The 20,838-nt window shown below is 40.8% G+C and overlaps 2 protein-coding genes across 2 annotated transcripts; one reads left to right on the plus strand and one right to left on the minus strand.

Moving 5' to 3' along the window:
• Positions 1–12,686: 12,686 nt before the first annotated feature.
• Positions 12,687–13,998, plus strand: LOC106355823 (uncharacterized mitochondrial protein AtMg00810-like). The gene is made up of 2 exons (XM_013795703.1): positions 12,687–12,803; positions 13,165–13,998. The coding sequence occupies exons 1-2, from the start codon at positions 12,687–12,689 to the stop codon at positions 13,996–13,998; spliced, it is 951 nt and encodes a 316-aa protein (XP_013651157.1).
• A 1,590-nt stretch (positions 13,999–15,588) lies between these two features.
• On the minus strand, positions 15,589–16,376 carry LOC111212521 (octapeptide-repeat protein T2-like). Its single transcript, XM_022714078.2, has 2 exons — positions 16,321–16,376; positions 15,589–16,075 (listed from the first exon to the last, which is right to left on the minus strand). The coding sequence occupies exons 1-2, from the start codon at positions 16,374–16,376 to the stop codon at positions 15,589–15,591; spliced, it is 543 nt and encodes a 180-aa protein (XP_022569799.2).
• Between the last annotated feature and the right edge of the window lie 4,462 nt (positions 16,377–20,838).

The following is a 20,838-nucleotide window of genomic DNA, read 5'->3' on the forward strand; positions in this document are numbered from 1 at the left end:
AGGTATATAACGTGGACAATGACTAATTAATAAATGAAACTGCCAAAAAAAATAAATAGGTTGTTCTTTTCCGAACACGATCCATATCCACTTTCTAACAAAAATGATAGAACTTTAGATTAGAGATTATCCATATTAGAAATGATTTATTCTAATGAAAGTTTATATAATACATTTTTCACTTTCAGAGAAAAATATAATGAAATACTATTTTCACTTTCAAATGTAGAGGTAAAAATAATATTCTTTATTTTGTCCTTTAAAAAGTCCATTATATAATTATATACTGAAAAAAAATTACCTTAATAAGACTCTTTATTTTAGAGAAAATATAGAAAAGTATAGAAATATATTGGAAATAATATAATTGTAAAATTACAACAAGGTGCTATGCAGGTGAGAATCTAAAATCTCAAAAGAAAAAGAAGGTTTTGTCTCCTTAGATAATTATTTTGTTGACGAAATAAGAAAGAATTTACTTGACCAACGATCTAATTAGCACATGCTATAAAATGGTTGACGAAAAGGGTAGTTCTATTATTTTAGTTTCGTTCACATATCACGATGAACACATGCGGATTTAGTTCTACACTATTATTTGATTTAAAATATTTAAATGGTTCTTATAAAGTTAGAGGAATAATTCAAGGGCCGACAAAAAAAAGAACAATAATTCAAGGATTAGGTTGATAACATCATCATTTGGCATCTTTTTCATTTTTTTCTTTGAACTGATCTTTTTCTCCATGCAAATATTTTTTCAAATATTTATTACAACAATGGACCCATTACGTATTCGTAATAACCAAAAACTAATCAATAAAACTAAGGTTAAATTAGATAAGTATGATATACTTGAACACAAAACTAATTTTATTCTAAGTTTTTTAAGTTTATTTTAAAAGGTTTTTAAAAAATTTTATAATTATTTTTATAATTTTATCTTTTCTAACTTACGTGAAATATTTTCTGATATATTCGTTATAACAAAAATGGTGGAAGTGGATTCGTCTGTTGTCTTCAAACAAGGACAAAACATAAAGACACTTTAGAACATGGCTGAAATGTTTTCGGGAACTCTGTTCCGGCTTACAGCAGATTTTTGCGTTCAGATAATGGAAATGGTAATAATACTCGGTTTTAGTTTGATAATTGGTTAATATGGGTTAGCTTATTGATGTGGCAGGAGAATCAAACGGTTGTTACTGCCAGAGCTGGTCTTGGAGAATTACGGGCCCTAATCTATCTTTTTTTTTGTAACAAACGGTGACACCCCGTCACCTCCTATCTGGAGGACAGCGTGTCACCCCCGATGCGTCATCATACAACAATGTGACACCCATCTCCTTCTCACTGAGGACGACGGGCCACCAACAATATCCCGTAATATAAAAGCCCATAGCCCAATTTCACTCACCCAAGCCCAAATAAAAACCCGAAGAAAAAGTCCAGTAGCACCAAATCCGTCCAAATATCACATAGTTATTTGTCTCACCTGAAAAGGGGAAGAGTGAGGGTGAGCGACAGAGAAATCGCTCAGTGAGGTATGGGATGCTACCCCGAAGTCCATGGACCCAGACATAGCACTCCGAATAAATATAATTTAATTCCAATACATATCAAACACGGTACCTAAAGTACCCAAACAACAAACAATGGTCCTAGCGAGGTGCACACTCGCACCTCGCTGCCCACTAACAGGCCAAAGAACACTGCCGAGAGAGTGCTCGGTGTCACCGCCCTCAGACGCTTTAACGACCACACCAGACTATGGTCCAGCCTGTCGACTGACTCGCCGTAGCCTCTCATACAATCCAGCATACAGAAGTCCGTCTCTGTATCCGTCTCAAACAATTCTAACTAAACATTACATTAAGTGAAGCAATCAATGTTGAATCATGTAACTTCCTAGTTCTGGTTTAAGCAAAGAACCTAAAACTAAACAAACAATGACAGACTCGATTTCACGCAGACTGAACATATTAGAAATAAATTATACTTATTCGAGGTCCTAAGCCGTGTACGAGAAGTTCGGGAATAGAACCTCACCTTAGCAATTAGAAGAAGTGATGTCTATGAACTCCAGCTGTTCAAATAGACTCCATATCTGAAATCAGAGCGAAATTCTGAGTCAGAACGCTTTTTGAACGGTTAAAAACAGGTCTGGTCAAGGTTTACGGAAAAGTCAACTCGTTGGTCAAAGGTCAACCCAGTCAACCATGACGAGAAATCAATTTGACATAACCGACCGGTTTACCCTAACCGAACTGAAATTAATTTAAACTGGTCAAACCAGTCAACTAACCGGTTTACCGAGTCAACCGAGTTGACTCGGCCGAGTTAACCGAGTCACAGGCGAGTCAGCGGTGACGGTCACCGGCGGCGACGGCAGAAGACGGCGGAGCACAGCAGCGGCGAGGCGGTGGAGAACAGCGGAGGAGGACGGCATAGGCGATTTCCGGCGGCGGCGCGTCGACTCCACGCGTGTGGACGACGAAGATTGTGGGGGCGCGTGCGGGCTCATATGGGCTCCGATTGCGGCGAGGTCGGCAGTTACGGCTTCGTCTCAACGAGAGGAACACGATGATGGACTTTCATGTACGAGATTCTCAACGGTTAAGAAGTTATTGAGGAATTACTAAATGGACGAAACTAAGCTTAACTGCATGGCGGTTCTCCGGCGGTTTCTTGCTGCGGTGAACGGTGGTGACGAGCTTGGCGTCGTCACGGCATGAGGTAGTTTTGGGGCGAGCTCAGGTGTTGCAATATCCACTTCTCCTTCTTCTTCTTCTTCTCTCTCTCTCTCTCTCTCTCTCTCTCAACTTCTGATTTCTTTTTTTCTTGCAGGAAAACAAGCTACTGGAACTGGATAAATGAGTATTTATAGACAAACATTCCGGGGCTTCGGGTATTGCTTGGGACTTAGCCAGCTAACGAGTTCCGAAACCGAAATCGGGTCGTTACAATTCTCCCTCACTAACAATGAATTCATCTCCGAATTCAAGTTATCGGCTAACTATCCAATTCATCGCAACAAAGTTCTGAATAATCAAGCCGCTTGGTCTCTTAAGCCTCTTCTTGAATTCCATCTCTCTCCCATCGAATCTGACAAGCACGGTCAACATTCCCAGTACTGTTGAAACTTGATGATCCATAATCTCCAATAGCTGATAAGGTGCATACAATCTCCCTGCGGTGATTTGACGTCTGCTGCAAAATAACTCTGGTTCTCCTTCAACTTTTCTCAATGTTGACACATGAACCACGTCGTGAAAATCTGATACACTGTCAATAAAATAACTGCAAGCAACTGCTCCAATCCGTTCCACTGAAGGATACAATCCCATGTACCTTTGTTTAAGCTGCTTTAGCTTCTAAGTATTAGATCCTCCCTGAAATTTCCTTATATTCAGGTATACTAGATCGCCCATATGTAACTCCCAACCCTTACGGCGCTTAGCTGCATAACTTCTCTGACGGCTATGGGCTTTCTAAAGCCAATCTTTGAGCATGTCCATTTGCTCTACCGTCTCTTGAACCATTAATAGTTCTAACTCATGTCGCTCCCCCACTTTGGTCCAACAAGATGGTATATGATAAGGCCTACCATAAACAGCCTCATACGGTCCATCTCAATGCTTGAATGATAATTGTCGATATAGACAAACTCTATTAGAGGTAGATGCTTTCCGAACTTCCATCCCATTGGAAGATGCAATCTCTGAACATATCCTTTAAGTTCTGAGTAGTCCTCTCTGACTGACCATTTGTATGCTGATAATAAACTGTATTCCTGTTGATCCTTGTCCCAAACGCCTTCTGAATAACTCCAAAATGTAGACGTGAACTTCGAATCCCAATCCGATACAATGCTGACAGGAGCTCCATGCAACCTCAAAATCACGCTGATGTAGATCTTCGCCAACTGATCAGCTCTCTCAGCCTTCTAAATTACTTAGGAAATGGACTGACTTGGTAAGTATATCCATGACTACTCATGTGGCATCCTTTCCACATATGGTGATTTAAAAATCCAGTAACAACATGCATAATCACTATGTCTCATTTCCACTCTTGCAAAAGCAAGCTCAACAATAACCTGAAAGGTATCTGATCCTCATACAAAACCATCTGACATATATGTCCTTGCGACGCAATGTGGCTACAATCTTTTTCGTACTAGGCCAATTATAGAAAAACTTTATTATCTTTGAACCTCTTGGTGTTTCCCGGGTAGATAGAGAAACACAAGTGATGTGTTTACTTTAAGATCCCGTTTCTTAACAGCTTATCGTCCAATACACAAACTCGGTTTCGGTACAGTTACATCCTGCTCGAAACTGTATGATATCCAATACTCCCAATCTTGATCTATTCAACAAAAACCATAACGTTAACCTGCACATGGCGTATACTCCATAGCAAAACTGCCTGCTCCAAGCCTCAAGGTCATCAGTCTCTCTCTCGACGGTAATGGCACACAATCTGAGACTAGCAAATGTCCCAATAAACTCATGAACCTCCTTGGTTTCTGATACGTTGCTCATATGCCTACCCAAGGCATTTGTCACCTGGTTGTCCTTACCAGATGGTATGCGATATCCAAACTATAGCTTGCTACAAACTCAATCCAACTGCATTGTCCAAGTACAAGTTTTAATGAATGAAGATAAATATCAGACTGTAATGATCCCATATAATCTGGACTGTCGAATCTGGACTTCCTTCCCACACAATTATGATCTCCAAAACTATAATGCATATACCACTACAGCCTCTTCGGTGTGATGCAGATGCAATGACCTGATCCTCATACATCAATCCACAATCCAAGACAACATCTAACACATCTGAGTAAACCTCGGCCTCGGTAGAACCAAAACTGGTGTCTGCGTCAGCTGTGCTTCAATTCAGTGAAATTCCTCGAACAAAAACTTTTCCAATCACACTTGACGTCCTTACATGTAGAATGTGTCTTCAAGATTACTATACTGGCGAAACCCATGATTAACTTTCAGTAGTAACCTGCTAGCCCAAAAACTGCGGATCTCTGTAGCGCTCTTAGGTGTCGGTCTCTCCGAAATGGTATAAATCTCCTTTGGATCCATTAAACTTCTACTTCCAAAACTCTGTTGCCTACAAAATCAACCCTTTTCTCTGCCATAAGCTATACTTCCTCAACTTAGCGGACATCTGATGCTCTCAGAACTGTCACAATACAATCCGCAAATGTTTACCTTGCTCTTTTCTATTCCAAGAATAAATTAAGATGTCGTCAATGATTACAATCGCGCACTTATCCAAGTGTTCACGAAAACTTCGTTCATATGCTTTACAAATGCTAAGGTATCACTACAAACTCATAATATCCGTAACGTATACGAAAACCCACATTCTGTACATACTCCTCAGCTATAGCAATCTGATGGCATCATGATGCCAATTCAACATTTGGCAAACATGACCCTCTACGCAGCTAATCCAACAATTCATCAATACGGTGTTTACCATGTTCAAGTATATGTAGTCAACACAAAGCTTGAATCTCCCATCTTTCTTCTTTACAAACAATGATGATGTTCCCCACGGTGAAGTACTTAGTCTGATAAAACTCTTATCAAAGAGTTCCTCCAATTGCTTTCTCAACTCAGCCATCCCTGTTGGTGCTAGACGATAAGAAACTCGTGAAACCAGTGATGTCTGCTCCAAATAAATCGCAAGAGGGTCTCATGTGTCTTGTGGTGGCCGTTCCAAAGGTCACACATATATCCTCATACTCTGCAATAACCTAAAGATCCTACAGCTCACGCTGTCCATCGTCTTTAACCATCGAAATGGTAGCCAAAAATCTCTCTGCTCTTATATCCAATAACTCCTCAGCATGTAGCATGCATGCAATAAAAACTTTCATCTGCTCCAGCAATAAGGAACTCTTTCCCTCAGGCAATCCAACACTTCTCGAGGTCGTGACAGTTAATCCATCCCAAGGATGACATCGTAAAATCGTAGCTCCATCTCTGACGAGTCTCCGAACAAATCAGCCCTCCAAGCATAAGTGGTACACCGCAATGAATATAAATAGTTTTCACGTCATATGCCAACTGTCCTAACTGACACATCTCTGAAACGATTAACAATGTCAAAATCTGGTAAACAAAACCAAGAGTAACTCCAATATCAACACAACGTAAGCTGCTGCACCTCCACTCCAAAAGCGATCCCCACGAGTTTACAACTAAACATACCTCCAAAGTCAACATACTCATACACACAAATAATACATACCAACCAATGGCTCACATCTCGTATCACATAATCTCCAGTAGCAAAACTCGTGGAACGACGTCTTGAACCTGGGTGGCGGCAGAAACATCAAGTATCCACTCTTGGATAACTCCTGAGCAATCTGATAAACTGAGACATTACCCAACTGTTGAACATCTGGCTGGGACCCTGTTAGTCGAAGGACGAATGACGATGATTTTACTCATCGTCTTAGAAAGAGACATTTGAGTTAGTAATTACTGGACAGAATAGTGCCAAAAGAATTTCCAAATATATAAATAAATAAATATTTTTTTAAAACAAAAAGAACGTTGAAAACCGATGAAATCCGAATCCCCTGACCGCCATCCCGGGACGGAACCCCGCTCAGATACCAAAAATTGTGACACCTGTCACCTCCTATCTGGAGGACAGCGTGTCACCCCCGACGCGTCATCATACAAAAATGTGACACCCGTCTCCTTCTCACTAAGGACGACGGGCCACCAAAAATATCCCGTAATATAGAAGCCCATAACCCAATTTCACTCACCCAAGCCCAAATAAAAATCCGAAGGAAAAGTCCAGTAGCACCAAATCCGTCCAAATATCACATAGTTGTTTGTCTCACCTGAAAAGGGGAAGAGTGAGGGGTGAGCGACAGAGAAATCGCTCAGTGAGGTATGGGATGCTACCCCGAAGTCCATGGACCCGGACATAGCACTCCGAATAAATATAATTTAATTCCAATACATGTCAAACACGGTACCTAAAGTACCCAAACAACAAACAATGGTCCTAGCGAGGTGCACACTCGCTGCCCACTAACAGGCCAAAGAACACTGCCGAGAGAGTGCTCGGTGTCACCGCCCTCAGACGCTTTATCGACCACACCAGAGTACGTTCCAACCTGTCGACTGACTGGCCGTAGCCTCTCATACAATCCGGCATACAGAAGTCCGTCTCTTTATCTGTCTCAAACAATTATAACTAAACATTACATTAAGTGAAGCAGTCAATGTTGAATCATCTAACTTCCTAGTTCCGGTTTAAGCAAATAACCTAAAACTAAACAAGCAATGACATACTCGATTTCACGCAGACTGAACATATTAGAAATAAATTATACTTATTCGAGGTCTTAAGCAGTGTACGAGAAGTTCGGGAATAGACCCTCACCTTAGCAATAAAGAGAAGTGATGTCTATGAACTCCAGCTGCTCAAATAGACTCCATATCTGAAACCAGAAAGAAATTCTGAGTCATAACGCCTTTCGAACGGTTAAAAACAGGTCTGGTCAAGGTTTACCGAAAAGTCAACTCGTTGGTCAAAGGTCAACCCAGTCAACCATTGACGAGAAATCAATTTGACATAACCGACCGGTTTACCCTAACCGAACCAAAAGTAATTTAAACTAGTCAAACCAGTCAACTAACCGGTTTACCGAGTCAACCGAGTTGACTCACTGAGTTGACCGAGTCACCGGCGGCGACGGCGGAGGCTTACCGACAGCGACGGCGGAGGCGGACGGAAGAGGCGATTTCTGGCGATGGAGCGTCTACTCCACGCGCGCAGACGTCGAAGATTGCGGGGGCGCGTGCGGGCTCATTCGGGCTCCAACTGTGACAAGGTCAGCGGTTACAGCTTTGTCTCGACGAGAGGAACACGATGATGGCCTTGCATGCACGAGATTTTCAACGGTTAAGAAGTTATCGACGAATTACTAAACGGACGAAACTAAGCGTAACTGCATGGCGGTTTTCCGATGGTTTCTTGCTGCGGCGAACAGTGTTGACGAGCTTGGCGTCGTCACGGCATGTGGTGGTTCCGGGGCGAGCTTAGGTGGTGCAATCTTCACTTCTTCTCTCTCTCTCTCTCTCTCTCTCTCTCTCTCTCAACTTCTGATTTCTTTTTCTTGCAGGAAAACAAGATACTGGAACTGGAGAAATGAGTATTTATAGGAAAACATTCCGGGGCTTCGGGTATTGCTTGGGCCTTAGCCAGCTAACGAGTTCCGAAACCGGAATCGGGTCGTTACACAAACATATTGATATTTCTCTCATCTCTCTCATCACATCTCTCTCTTTCTCTCGACTCTCGTAATTGAAGTTGATAACGCTCCGGCGTCCGGCCGTGTGAGAGTGTGTTCTGGCGCCGGAGGCACCGCGAGTCACCTTTTCCCCTCTCTTTCTCGATTTGCTTCATCATCGTCTCATCCCCTTCCCTCCGCCTTGCTCGAGCTCTCTGTCTATGGAGAGTTTCCGGCGTTGGCTTCTCGTGTGAGGAGCCTAGTCCGGCTCTGTTCTACTGGGTTTGGAGGCTCGGCACAGAGGTGGAATTTTTTGCGATTGCTGGAGTAAGTGTTTAGGGTTTGCTGGTGGGCGATTTTACTTTGTTTCCACTGGTAGAGTCAGCAGCGCGTGGAGGAAGACACTAGGCTCTCGTTTCAGATCTAAGCTGTGGGTTCGCAGATCCATTACGTCCGGTCTGCCATGGAGTGGAGTCGAGTATTGGTTGGTGGTTTCGTCTTGGTGTCTCGATGAAACGCCTCCTCTAAAGTCGCCAACTTGAAAGTCTTGGAGTTTTGATTTTCACAAGTGTGTGCTCAGCCTTTGACGCCGGTGTGTTGGGTCTACAGGTGGTGGCGTGTGGTAGCTTGTGGTGTTGTGGATCGTCGCTGTCGTCTAGGGCAGTCTCGTGCGATATTACTGGCTTCCCTTTCATCTGGTTGTTCGCTTCCCGGAATCTGCTTCAGACACCATTTTCAGAGCTTAGTCGACAAGCTTCTAGGTGGTTTGAGTTCGTGTGTTCTTCTCTGAGGCTGTTTCCGTTACCACTTGTTTCAGCAAATTGATAACAATCGATTCTCCTCTTTGGTTCTCGCTGAGGGCGTACGGCATTGGAATTGGTGGGTTCGGGTGGTTAGTGAACTTTGTGTCTCCTTGGTGGTACTGTATGGAGGGAAAGCATTTCCCAAGAGTTGTATCTGTCTTTGATAGCTGCGGCTGTGCTGCCTCTCTAATCTCTTTTGTTCAGGTCCTTTGAGCTCAGTCCGGGCAGTATTCAGCGGCTCTCTCTTTCCCCTTTTCTTGCTATTTCAGGTTCTTTGTGTATATATGAATAATCATGGATAGCTCTTTTGGGGATGCATCAAGTCTGGTCCAAAAGATGCCCTGCGGGTTCTCGGTTGTGGGTGCGCGTGAGGAGGTTAGAAGTTAGTCTTGTCAACCACGACACTCCTAATCGGTGGCGACGGGTATGGAGCCAGTCCGCTTCAGAGGTTTGATCTTGGGCTGCCTCATGTACACCTTCAGTGGTGGTGCTGATCTCTCTGTCTTTTTGGTATTATTCTTGTCGTGTGGCCATCCTCGGAGGCTGTTTCTATCAAATAACACTCAGTCTGGTCGATGTGGGTATGCTTGACCTCTGGTGAGGCTGTCTGTTCATGTTGGTCGATACTCAGGACGTCTGCAGTGAGCTGTTCTTCGACGAGCCAGATCATAAACAGCGGATCATCGGGGATGCCAAAATTACGGGGTTCTGTCTCTCGAAATAACTGTGGCTCTTCCATTTGCGGCAATATGTAAGTGCGGACTGGTTGGGGCCTCCGAGTAGCGGTTTTTCTTGTTGTGTTGGTCCCTTGTAGATTAAATCGAGTTTATGTTTAGGACTTTTTTTTTCTTCTGCTTCTCGTTGCCACTGTATTTCTGTCAAAATTTTGAAAAATTGGTAATAATATTTTTATATTTTTACCAAAAGAAAAAAAAACATATTGATATTTTTCAAATTTATCAGAATTTTTTTTTATTATAGTAAAAGGTTTAGTTTAAAAAATATTTTACAAAGAAAAATTATGTTGATAAAGAGAAGAAACCTTTTGACCAAAAATAAGAGAAGAAAACTAAGGAATAATAGGTTTAGTTACCAACGTTGAGTTGGCCCAGTGGTAAAGGTGTTGTGGCTATAACTATCGCCACTTGGGTTCAACTTACGTTCGGAAAGACTATATATTTACAATGTTTGGGTTTCCGACAAAGAGGTGAAATCATTTTTTTGATTACCAAAAAAAAAACAATAGGTTTAGTTTTTCTAAAAAATATTCATGTAACCGAGTTTCCAAAGAAAATTATTTATGTAACTGAGTTATTTCCTTATGTTACGGTAGTAGTTTACAAAGAAAATAACTAAATTTAGTTTACAATGAAATAACTGAATAACATATATAATTTTTCAAATGGAGGCCTTTGGAAATACATGCCCCAATGAAATATTTCACTTTAACCCTCATAGGTCTGGCTTTGGCTACTTTTCTAGACAATGGAAGTTAAGATGATTTCGGGGCTATCGGACAAGGATAGTCCACATCTACTGTGTTCTACCACCTGTCGAAGATTCTGGAAGTGATCGTGTATTATGGTGACATGGTGACAGTGACTACACAGCTGGGCATTCGTCTTCAAAAAATTGGTAACAACTTCCGCAGTGAAGCCAAGAAATGAAATTCAGTTATTTGGTTTGGTTTTCGCAGGCAATTCCTAAGTTTTCATTTATAGTATGGTTGGATTTCCGTACAGCCTCTCAACGAAGGATCGTACACGAGTGTGTGGTGAAAATCAGGCTTGTCCTTTATGCGGATAATTGAATGAAACATGTGATCATATGTTTTTGCCTGGTCGTACTCATATACTATTAGAGTACCGGTTAACTTAGATTAAGAATTGGTTAGGTTTCCTTTTGCCTTACCACCGGTTTAGTTTCCATTTACTAAACCGTATGTATAAATACTCTTGATGTATGTACATTAATGAATAACGAGAGTATTATTCAGTTACATAACAAACATCTTAATATGGTATCAGAGCTCTTTCATGCTCTCTCTTCCGTTTTACATGTTCCATCTTTTAAATTCAACTTAATGAGTGTTAGTTCTTTGTTACAATCGTGATTTGTCTACTCATGTTTACTATGATTGTTGCCTCATTCAGGACCATATTCAGGACTTGACGATTGGTAAAGGAACACTTATACATGGTCTTTACGTTTCGGAGCCTTCTCTTCGTACTGTTGCTTCTTTCTGTGGATCCTTGGATGATGGATATCTATGGCATCAACGCCTAGGACATCCATCCTTTGCCAAGTTACATCATATTTCTGGTATTACCGTTCCATCAAAGGCTTCTTCACAACATTGTAGTGCCTGTCCTTTAGCTAAGAAACATAGTTTACCATTTGTTTCTCACAACACATTGTCTGCAAATCCATTTGGTCTCATTCATATTGACATTTGGGGTCCTTTTTCTGTTGAGTCTGTTGAAGGGTTTAAATATTTTCTTACAATAGTTGATGATTGTACTCGAGTCAGTTGGATATACATGTTAAGAAATAAAAGTGATGTGAAGCATGTTTTCTCGACTTTTCTTGATCATGCTAGTACACAATATCAAACTACTTTTAAGAAAATACGAAGTGACCATGCACCTGAGCTTGCCTTTACAGGTTTACTTAATTCTAAGGGCATTATTCATCAGTTTTCTTGCGCTTATACACCTCAACAAAATTCAGTGGTTGAGAGAAAACACCAACACTTGTTAAACGTAGCTCGTGCATTGCTTTTCCAATCTAATGTTCCACTCATCTATTGGGCTGGGTGTGTTCTTACTGCTGTCTTTTTGATCAATCACACTCCATCTCTTTTACTGAACAAATTGTCTCCATATGAAGTTCTCTTTAAAAAACAACCTGATTTCACTTTTTTTTTACGTTCTTTCGGATGCTTATGCTATGTTTCTACACATGTTAAAGATAGAAACAAATTCACTCCTAGAGCAACTCCCAATGTGTTTCTTGGTTATGCCACATGTTATAAAGGATACAAAGTCTTAGATTTGGAATCTAATGTTGTTAGTGTTTCTCGGAATGTTATATTTCATGAAAATACTTTTCCCTTTATGAATGTTCCTTCATCAGAACCTAAGCATGATTTGTTTAGTTCTTCTGTGTTGCCTATGCCAATTCCTGTTGCATTAGATTCAAATGATCTTGTGCATTCATCATCTATACATGCGCCCGCTTTGCATCCATCACTGTCCCCGCAAACTGATCAGTCTACTAGTGCTCCATCATCTCAAGAGACTGTGGCTTCGGATGTGGGATAGACTTTAGTGCCCATTACTCGGCCTAAACAGACTGCTAAAGCACCAGGTTGGCTTTCTGAATACCATTGTAATCTTCTTTTACATCCATCACCTCTTACACAAAATATCTCCTCCACTTTTGATAACAATGTTTCTTTTCTTTTATCCTCTGTACTCACCTATTCTAAACTTCACCCTTCCTATGAATCCTTCATTTTATCTTGCACAATTGAGACTGAACCGCATAATTTTAGAGAAGCTGTGAAGCTTAAAGTTTGGAAGGATGCTATGGGTGTCGAGATTACAGATCCTGAGTACAAAGAGACATGGCTCATTGTATCTTTACCTCCGGGGAAGCACGTTATTGGGTGTAAGTGGGTCTTCACCATCAAATACAACTCGATGGTACTATCTTGCGCTACAAAGCCCGGTTAGTTGCTAAAGGCTATACGCATCAAGAGGGAATATACTACATTGATATTTTCTCTCCCATGACAAAGCTTGCAAGTGTTAAGTTGCTCTTGAGTTTGGCTTCTTTTTTTGGTTGAAAGCTTACGCAGATGGATGTCACAAATGTTTTTTTGCATGGGGATCTCGATGAAGATAAATATATGTGTTTGCCTTTGGGATATACTCCTTCCAATGGTGCTGCTCTTCCCCCAATACAGTCTGCAGGCTCTTGAAGTCTCTTTATGGGTTGAAGCAGACTTCTCGCCAATGGTACCAATGCTTTTCAGCTGTTGTTCTAGCCGCATGATTTACTCAGTCTCCTGTTGACAAAACTATGTTCATCCGCAAAAGACCGACATCTTTCACTGCTCTGTTGGTGTACGTTGATGACATCTTAATTGCCTCTAACAATGATGAAGCTTTGAATGATTTGAAGAATGCTTTGCATAAGGCTTTTGAGATCAAAGACATGGGCACTCTGCCGTTCTTTTTGGGTTTGGAGATAGCTCGCAATGCTAGTGGTATTTCCATCTGTCAGAGGAAGTATGCTTTGGATATATTATCCTCTACATGCATGCTAGCTTGCAAACCAGTCTCTGTTCCGATGGATCCAACGGTTCATCTCAGTAAGGAAACTGATACTCTTTTATCTTGTGCGAAACCATATCGGGAATTGATTGGTCGGCTCTTGTACGTCACAATCACAAGACCTAATATCACATTTGCTGTGAACTATCTCAGCCAGTTCCTCTCCTGTCCCACTGATACTCATCTTCAAGCAGCACATCACATCCTGTGTTACTTGAAGTCTAATCCGGGACATGGCTTATTCTACAATGTGGATTCAGAGATATGCTTGAACACCTTTGCAGACGCAGATTGGATGACCTGTCCAGATTCTCGACGTTCTATTACTGGTTTTTGCGTGTACCTTGGCAAGTCCTTGGTGAATTGGAAGTCGAAGAAACAACAGACTGTTAGTCGTAGCAGTACTGAAGAGGAGTATCGCATCATGGCCTTAGCTACGAGTGAGCTCTTATGGTTACATCAGTTACTCAAGGACTTGAAGGTGACTGTATGTACGTCGGCAAAGCTCTTCTGTTATAACAAATCCGCCATTCACATCGCCACCAAACCCCGTGTTTCATGAGCGAATGAAAAACGTCGAGATAGATTGTCATACGATTCGAGATCAGGTCAAGAATGGCTTCATGCGGCTCTTTCACGTCACAACCAACAACCAGCATGCTGACATCTTGACAAAGTCTCTACACCCGGGTCCCTTTCACTCGATACTTCAACGTCTCTCTATTTCAAACTTGTTTTCTCCTTCGTAGAAACTGGTTTGAAGGGGGGGGGGGTTGTATTAGAGTCCCAGTTAACTTAGATTAAGAATTGGTTAGGTTTCTTTTTGCCTTACCCAGAGCCGGTCCTGAAAATTTAGGGGCCCTATCTGAAACTAAACATGTATTCAATTTTATTTAAGTATAAAATATTTTATTTAAGTATAAAATATTTTATTTTATTTTATTTTTATCAAAACTTAGTTTTCATTCTTTTTAGAAAAAAATCAAAACTTGGTTTTCCTTATATTAGTAGTTTTTATTATAAAATTTATTCATATAAAAATTATAGAACCGAAAATATGCTTGATATCTTATTACTATTCTTATAAACTGTTTTTTCACTTTTATTTATTATAACACCTCTAGCTTGAGTAATAGAACAGACATTTGGTGGCAAAAAAAAACTAATATTTATTATATATTTAACATTTATAGAGTTTTACATAAATATATATAATGTTTTTTTAAAAAAAATTGGGGGCCCCCACTTTCAAATATTTCACATTCCTCCCCTCAGGTCCGGCTCGGGTCTTACCATCGGTTTTGCTTCCATTTACTAAACCGTATGTATAAATACTTTTGATGTATGTACATTGATGAATAACGAGAGTATTATTCAGTTACATAACAAACATTTAATATATACCATTTGGAAAGAGCTTACGGGATCTTTCGTGGCCAGAAAAATCCCGACTGTAATAACACAATCACGAGGCTCTCTATCCTTGACGTACTGTAATTTGACCTGTGTTTTCTTCGCATGAATTTTCAAGCAATAATCCACAATGTATAGCGCAAACGAAACAGTAGGAAGCACAATAGCACATATCGTGTAGCTTCTCGAACTATTGATAAAACTATTCGTAGGATGTATTCTCTACGTTCAAAGAAACATGGCTCTCTACAACAACATGCATGGTTCAATGGATGGGAAGAACTACTTAGAAAAGGTTAAGGAGCATTTTTAGAGCATGATTATCCCTAGAAACCCATAAAGTGTTTTAAGTACACTTTAATGACTATTTAACTGTAAAATTTTAGCTAAAGATCTTAGTTAAGAATCACTTAATTTTGTGGTACAATGGTAGTTTCATAATTTGGGTTTCTTAAAAAAAAATGGGAAAATTGCTAAAAGAGAACAAGAAAACAGCATAGTTGTCCCTATAGTATAAATCCAATTTCAAGTTGTCCCTATAGTATAATGTTTTCTATAATACCAAAAGTAACCTCTAATTAATTCCCTTAATTTATTAAACATAATTAATTGTATTTAAAAAAAATATGATAATGTTGGTTTAATAAAGTTGCCGGGAAAAAAAAAAATCAGAACAAATAGTGTAGAAACATTTGATTTCCCTAACCCTAAAAACTTCTTGGTCTCTCCGCCTCTCTCTTCAACGGCGAAGAACATGGCGATTGTGTCTGCTTCGTTGTGTTCCCTCCGGTGAAATCAACGACGGAAACCACCGAAGCTTCTCTATCATCCTCTCCGTCTCTCCGCCTCTCCGCTTCTCTCCACCTCTCTCCGCTTCTCGCCACCTCTCCTCTTCTCTCCGCCTCTCTCCGCGTCTCTCCTCCTCTCGCCGCCTCGTCGCTTCTCTCCACCTCTCTCCGCCTCTCCGCTTCTCGCGACCTCTCCTCTTCTCTCCGCCTCTCTCCGCGTCTCTCCTCCTCTCGCCGCCTCGTCGCTTCTCTCCACCTCTCTCCGCCTTTCCGCTTCTCGCGACCTCTCCGCTTCTCTCCGCCTCTCTCCGCGTCGCTTCTCCTCTCGCCGCCTCGTCGATTCTCTCCGCCTCGTCGATTCTCTCCGCCTCTATCCGTGTATCTCCTCCTCTTGCCGCCGCGTCGCTTCGTGACGGTTCTCTCTGCTTCTCTCTTTCTCTGAAATCGCGTTAAGCTAAGGTATTACATCCGATCTTTCTTTATTTCATGTTCCTCGATTCGGTTATTGTTTGATGTGTGTACGTGTTTTTGAATTGATTTCGTCTTAGTTTGCTGATTTGATTGCGAGATGGAGATTGACTTGTCTTATTTGATTAATCGATCAAATGTGTTTCTAAATTTGATTAGACAATGGTGTTTTGCTTTTCATTATTATCTTGTGTTTGGCTCAGTTTCACTCTTACGCTTGTTTCGGACGTTTGTTGATATTGTTGTTATGTCTTTTGGTGTTAACAACCATGTCTTTTATTATCTTTTGTAGATATGGAGCTTGAGCTACCCAAACGATTGTATGCAGAGGGTTCAGAACCTCGGGTTAAGAAGATCAACAACAGTTGCCGCATGGAACTTATCAGAGATCTTAAGAAAGCTATGTGTGCAGAGTACGATGATGTCAAGAGAGATCCTGTTTTCACACATATCATGGCTATTGCCGAAAATAATCTCAAGTTCTCTGGGAAACTAGTGGATAGCTTCATATGTAGGCAGCTGATTACCTCAAAGCTGCATGAGAAGTGGTTTGTTTTTGCGAGGACGCCTCTCCGGTTTTCGCTTCAGGAGTACCATGCTGTGACAGGCCTCAAGATTACACGGGAAACTAACACTGACGTCGTGAAATGGAAAAACGATGGGGTTTTTTGGAGTAACCTACTGCACACAGGTGGTAAGATCACCTTGCAGTCGATCAGAAAGGTTCATCTGCAAGAAGTTCACACTTGGATGCGGCTTGATAGGATGAGGTTGATCTACTTGTGTGTAATAGTGGGTGTGGTGATGGGGAGAGATGAGAAGGTGTCCATCCCTCATATGTACATCAAGTTGGTGATGGATTTTGACAAGGTTCGGAAGTTCCATTGGGGTCTTCACTCGTATGATTTCCTGCTGAGTTCGATTGAGAAGGCTAGGAAGAAGTTGGGTAAGAAGGAGAGCTACATTTTCGAGGGTTTCTCCTATGCTCTCCAGATTTAGATTATGGAGGCAATTCCTGATTTTAGAGAAATATTAGGCAGAAGAGTCTCAGACAGCTTCAAAGGTCCAAGGTGTGGCAATTGGAAAGGAGTTGCAAAAGTTTCTTATGAAGACATCATTGAGCTCGAGGACTCCTTAATTAAGAAGGGAACATTCTCTCTGTTTTTTTCTTTTATATGGTTGTTGTATATATTTTGTTTGGATTTTAATGTTTTAACTGTTTGCAGGATAACTTGTTCTCGGTCATATCAGTGACTGGTAATGGTAATGTGTTTCTAGATGTTGACTATATAAGGAAGGGTGAGATGGAAGATCAACGAGTTGACCTTCTTTTGGAGAGGATCAGGAACAAGTATGATTGGAGCAGCACAGACTGGCAAGTTTTAGACCCTGAAGAAACTAAAATGGAGGCTCCCGACTGCCATGATAGAGGGTCAGAAGCTGATAAGAGCGTGGATCATACGGATGTTGTACCAGACCAGGAGACCTCTTCGGTTAAGGTTGCAGGAAAAGGCAAGAGAAAGTTTCTTGATGAAGGAGCAGAAACAAGAAAGAAGAAGGTGCTGTGTAAGCGATCAGCAGAAAAGTATCTGACTTTTGGTCCTGAAACTAAGAGTTTCATTGAGGGTCTTATCCGCACATCTGTCACTTCATTGGGAGATGTGCTCAGTATGCAAATGGCGAATATGGAGAGAGTGTTTACAGAGAGGATGGGGAAGATGGAGATTGATGTTTCACAGCTCAGGGACGCAATCAGTTTGACTGGTGAAGAAAACTATCCTAGCAAGAAAGAAGCTGAAGAAGCTCCACTAAACAGCAAAGCCAAGCAAGCTCCACCTAAGAGCAAAGGCGCTCAAGATCCACCTAAGAGCAAAGGCGCTCAAGCTCCACCTAAGCGCAAAGATGATCAACCTACTCCAACAAAAAAGGTACTACCTAAGAGAAAGTGTAGAACTTGATGAACTTGGAACTACGATGCTTGAGTTAGGGTGCTGGAGCTAGGCTTTTGGAACTTCATATTGACTGTGTAATATTATGTAATATGGAATGTGAAACTTTGTGTAATAGGTTTCTAAAGTATAATATGTTTGACTGTTTGTGTATGAAACTCTATGAATGTAATGCTTTGTTTGTGTTATGAATAAATGGCTTCTTCTTATATGCATTGTTTTAAATTTTAATGAATAGGATGGGAAAAAGATTGCTACAGAAACTAATGATTTTGATTTCGGATTGAGTACACAAGACTTGCGGGACCTGTCCCAAGCTACATTTGTTGAGGGTTTTGATCTGTCTCAAGTGAAAGTTGAGACCTCAAGTAAATCAAAACCATTGAAGATGGCTCCACTGCAGTGGAATGATGAGCAAATAGATCGAACCAAAGAAGACTCCCCAGATGCCGCATTGGTGTTTTTCCGTGAAGAGGATTGGGAAAAAGTTAGAACTTGGTCAACTTCCTCCACGTAAGTACTCTATTCTCATTCATCTGTCATGTATTGATATATTTTAAATAAAATGTATAATTGTTTTATAATTTTATCATTGTATTTGGTTTCAGACGTCTACGGATTGGACCTGCCACTTTAGATTTTGAGATTGCTAATCGTCTTATGGATAAATCTGAGTGGGTTGATAGCTTGGTAAACCTTAGAGACTATTAGCTTCCATTTGTGTCTTTTAAATACATTGTGTGTGCTAAGATTTTTGAAATATGCAGGAGATTGACGCCGCAATGTACATATTCCGAGAGAGAACATCTTTGAAACGATGGAGACCTGATCGTGTCGCCTTCATGACTGTCGTCTTCAGCAATATGATTAAAAAGAGTATGGTCCTTTAGAAGCTCAGGGTAGAAAGAGCTACATGCTTCATAATTTGCTACTGCAGTACGGTAAAGGGGTCCTTCCACCACATGGCAGGACACATGAGATATGGAATATAGATGTGGATCGGCTTTATGTCCCTGTTCATGTCAGTTCATGTCAGTGGGAATCATTGGATCGCCTTGTGCATTAGTTTCGTGACGAGGAGCATTGATGTGTTCGACTGCTAGGGTAGGAAAAGGTACAAGGAGGTGGATGGGTTCGCAAACCTTATTCCGCGTATTGTCAAGGCAGTTCAGCCTATGAGACACCAGAAGGATTTCACAGTCGGTGCATATACTGTTTCCTATGTCCCCATTGGGAATCTGAATAAAAGTGCATGTGACTGTGGCGTCTATGCAGTGAAGTTCATTGAGTGCCATGCGCTTGGATTGGAGTTGTCGTTGTCGCATGATGGTAACATTATCGAAGCTCGCCACAGGATTTTATGGGATCTTTGGGAAGCAGCTAATGATCCGGAATTGATTGACAGGATGTCAAAGTATCAATCCCCAGAGTGTCTCTCTTCGACTGTAGAGGAGATTCTGTGAGACTGCTTGGTTTCTAGTTCTAATGTAATGAACAAGATTGCTTAATCTGATGTAGAACTTCTAGTGTTTTATTATCATTTTTAGGAACAAGAATGCTTAGTCTATTGTACAACTTCTAGTGTTTTATTATGATTTTTAGGATCGACTCTTCTAATCTGATGTACATCTTGTGGTTTTATTATTAAGAGTTTTTAATTGAAGAATGCTAGAATTTAACACTGTTTTAAATTAGAACCCTAACCAAAACCCTAAACATACCCTAAACGAAACCAAAACCCGGAACAAGACCACAATCAACCCTAACCTAAACCCTAAACATACCCTAAACGAAACCAAAACACGGAACAAGACTACAAGAACAGTTATCAAAACTGTTTTACTAGATCATCCCGTAGGAGTAAATAAATCGAATCAAATGTAATACACTTAACTTGGCTTCGTGTAAACCAGACTTTTGATCCAACTCAACAATCAAACCCGACCAGAACTAGATCCACAATAAACCTAAAACCCGACATATTTAAGATCAACTCAGCAATGAAACCCGACTTTTCACATTTTTTCAGATCTTATTTTCCTTCAATCTCCTTTTTCTCTCTGAATCAGTTTCTCACACCCATGAATACTTCAAGGCGACATTCGTACGGGGTGCCATCTAGGTGCTGGTGCGGGAAAGGGGTTGTGATATTCTATTCGAGAACTGATGAAAATCCTTACCGACGGTTCCATAGATGTGAAATAGGGGCACATGTTCATAGTCTGATTCAATTTTTGATTTGTTATGTTCTTTTTTTGTCTGATTCGATATTCGATTGTGTAGGACAAACATGCTGTTTTTTCATTCCATTTTGTTTTTCCTAACTTGATTTTCGTTTCTATGTAGCGAAAGAAGGAAAATCATTTATTTAAGTGGGTTGATGACGCCCTGCTTGATGAGATTCGAAGGGTAGAGGCTGAGCAAGGGAGAATTGTCGAAGAAATTGAAGATCTGAAAAGTAGTATCACACAGACAATAGAAGAAGAAGTTAGGAAGCATAAAAATTCACTCGAATTAGGTTGCTTAGGAAGCATTCTATGGCTTTTTGGAAGATTAAGAAGCCAAGAATGAGTGAACTCAGTCTACTGGTTCTAAGTATCTTCTTCTTAGTGTTTTCTTGTCGTCTTTACCAGTCTACTGGTTCTTAGTATTGGCTTCAATTTGTGTTTTGTTGTTACATTGTTTGTGTCGACTTAACCAGTCTAGTGGTTCTTTATATTTTGTGCTCAGTGTTTTGTTCTTACAATCCACCTTCCTTGTTGAAAAATCGGGCAGCAGCTATTG

The sequence above is a fragment of the Brassica napus genome, chromosome C8 (assembly GCF_020379485.1).
Source record: "Brassica napus cultivar Da-Ae chromosome C8, Da-Ae, whole genome shotgun sequence".
Taxonomy (NCBI): domain Eukaryota; kingdom Viridiplantae; phylum Streptophyta; class Magnoliopsida; order Brassicales; family Brassicaceae; genus Brassica; species Brassica napus.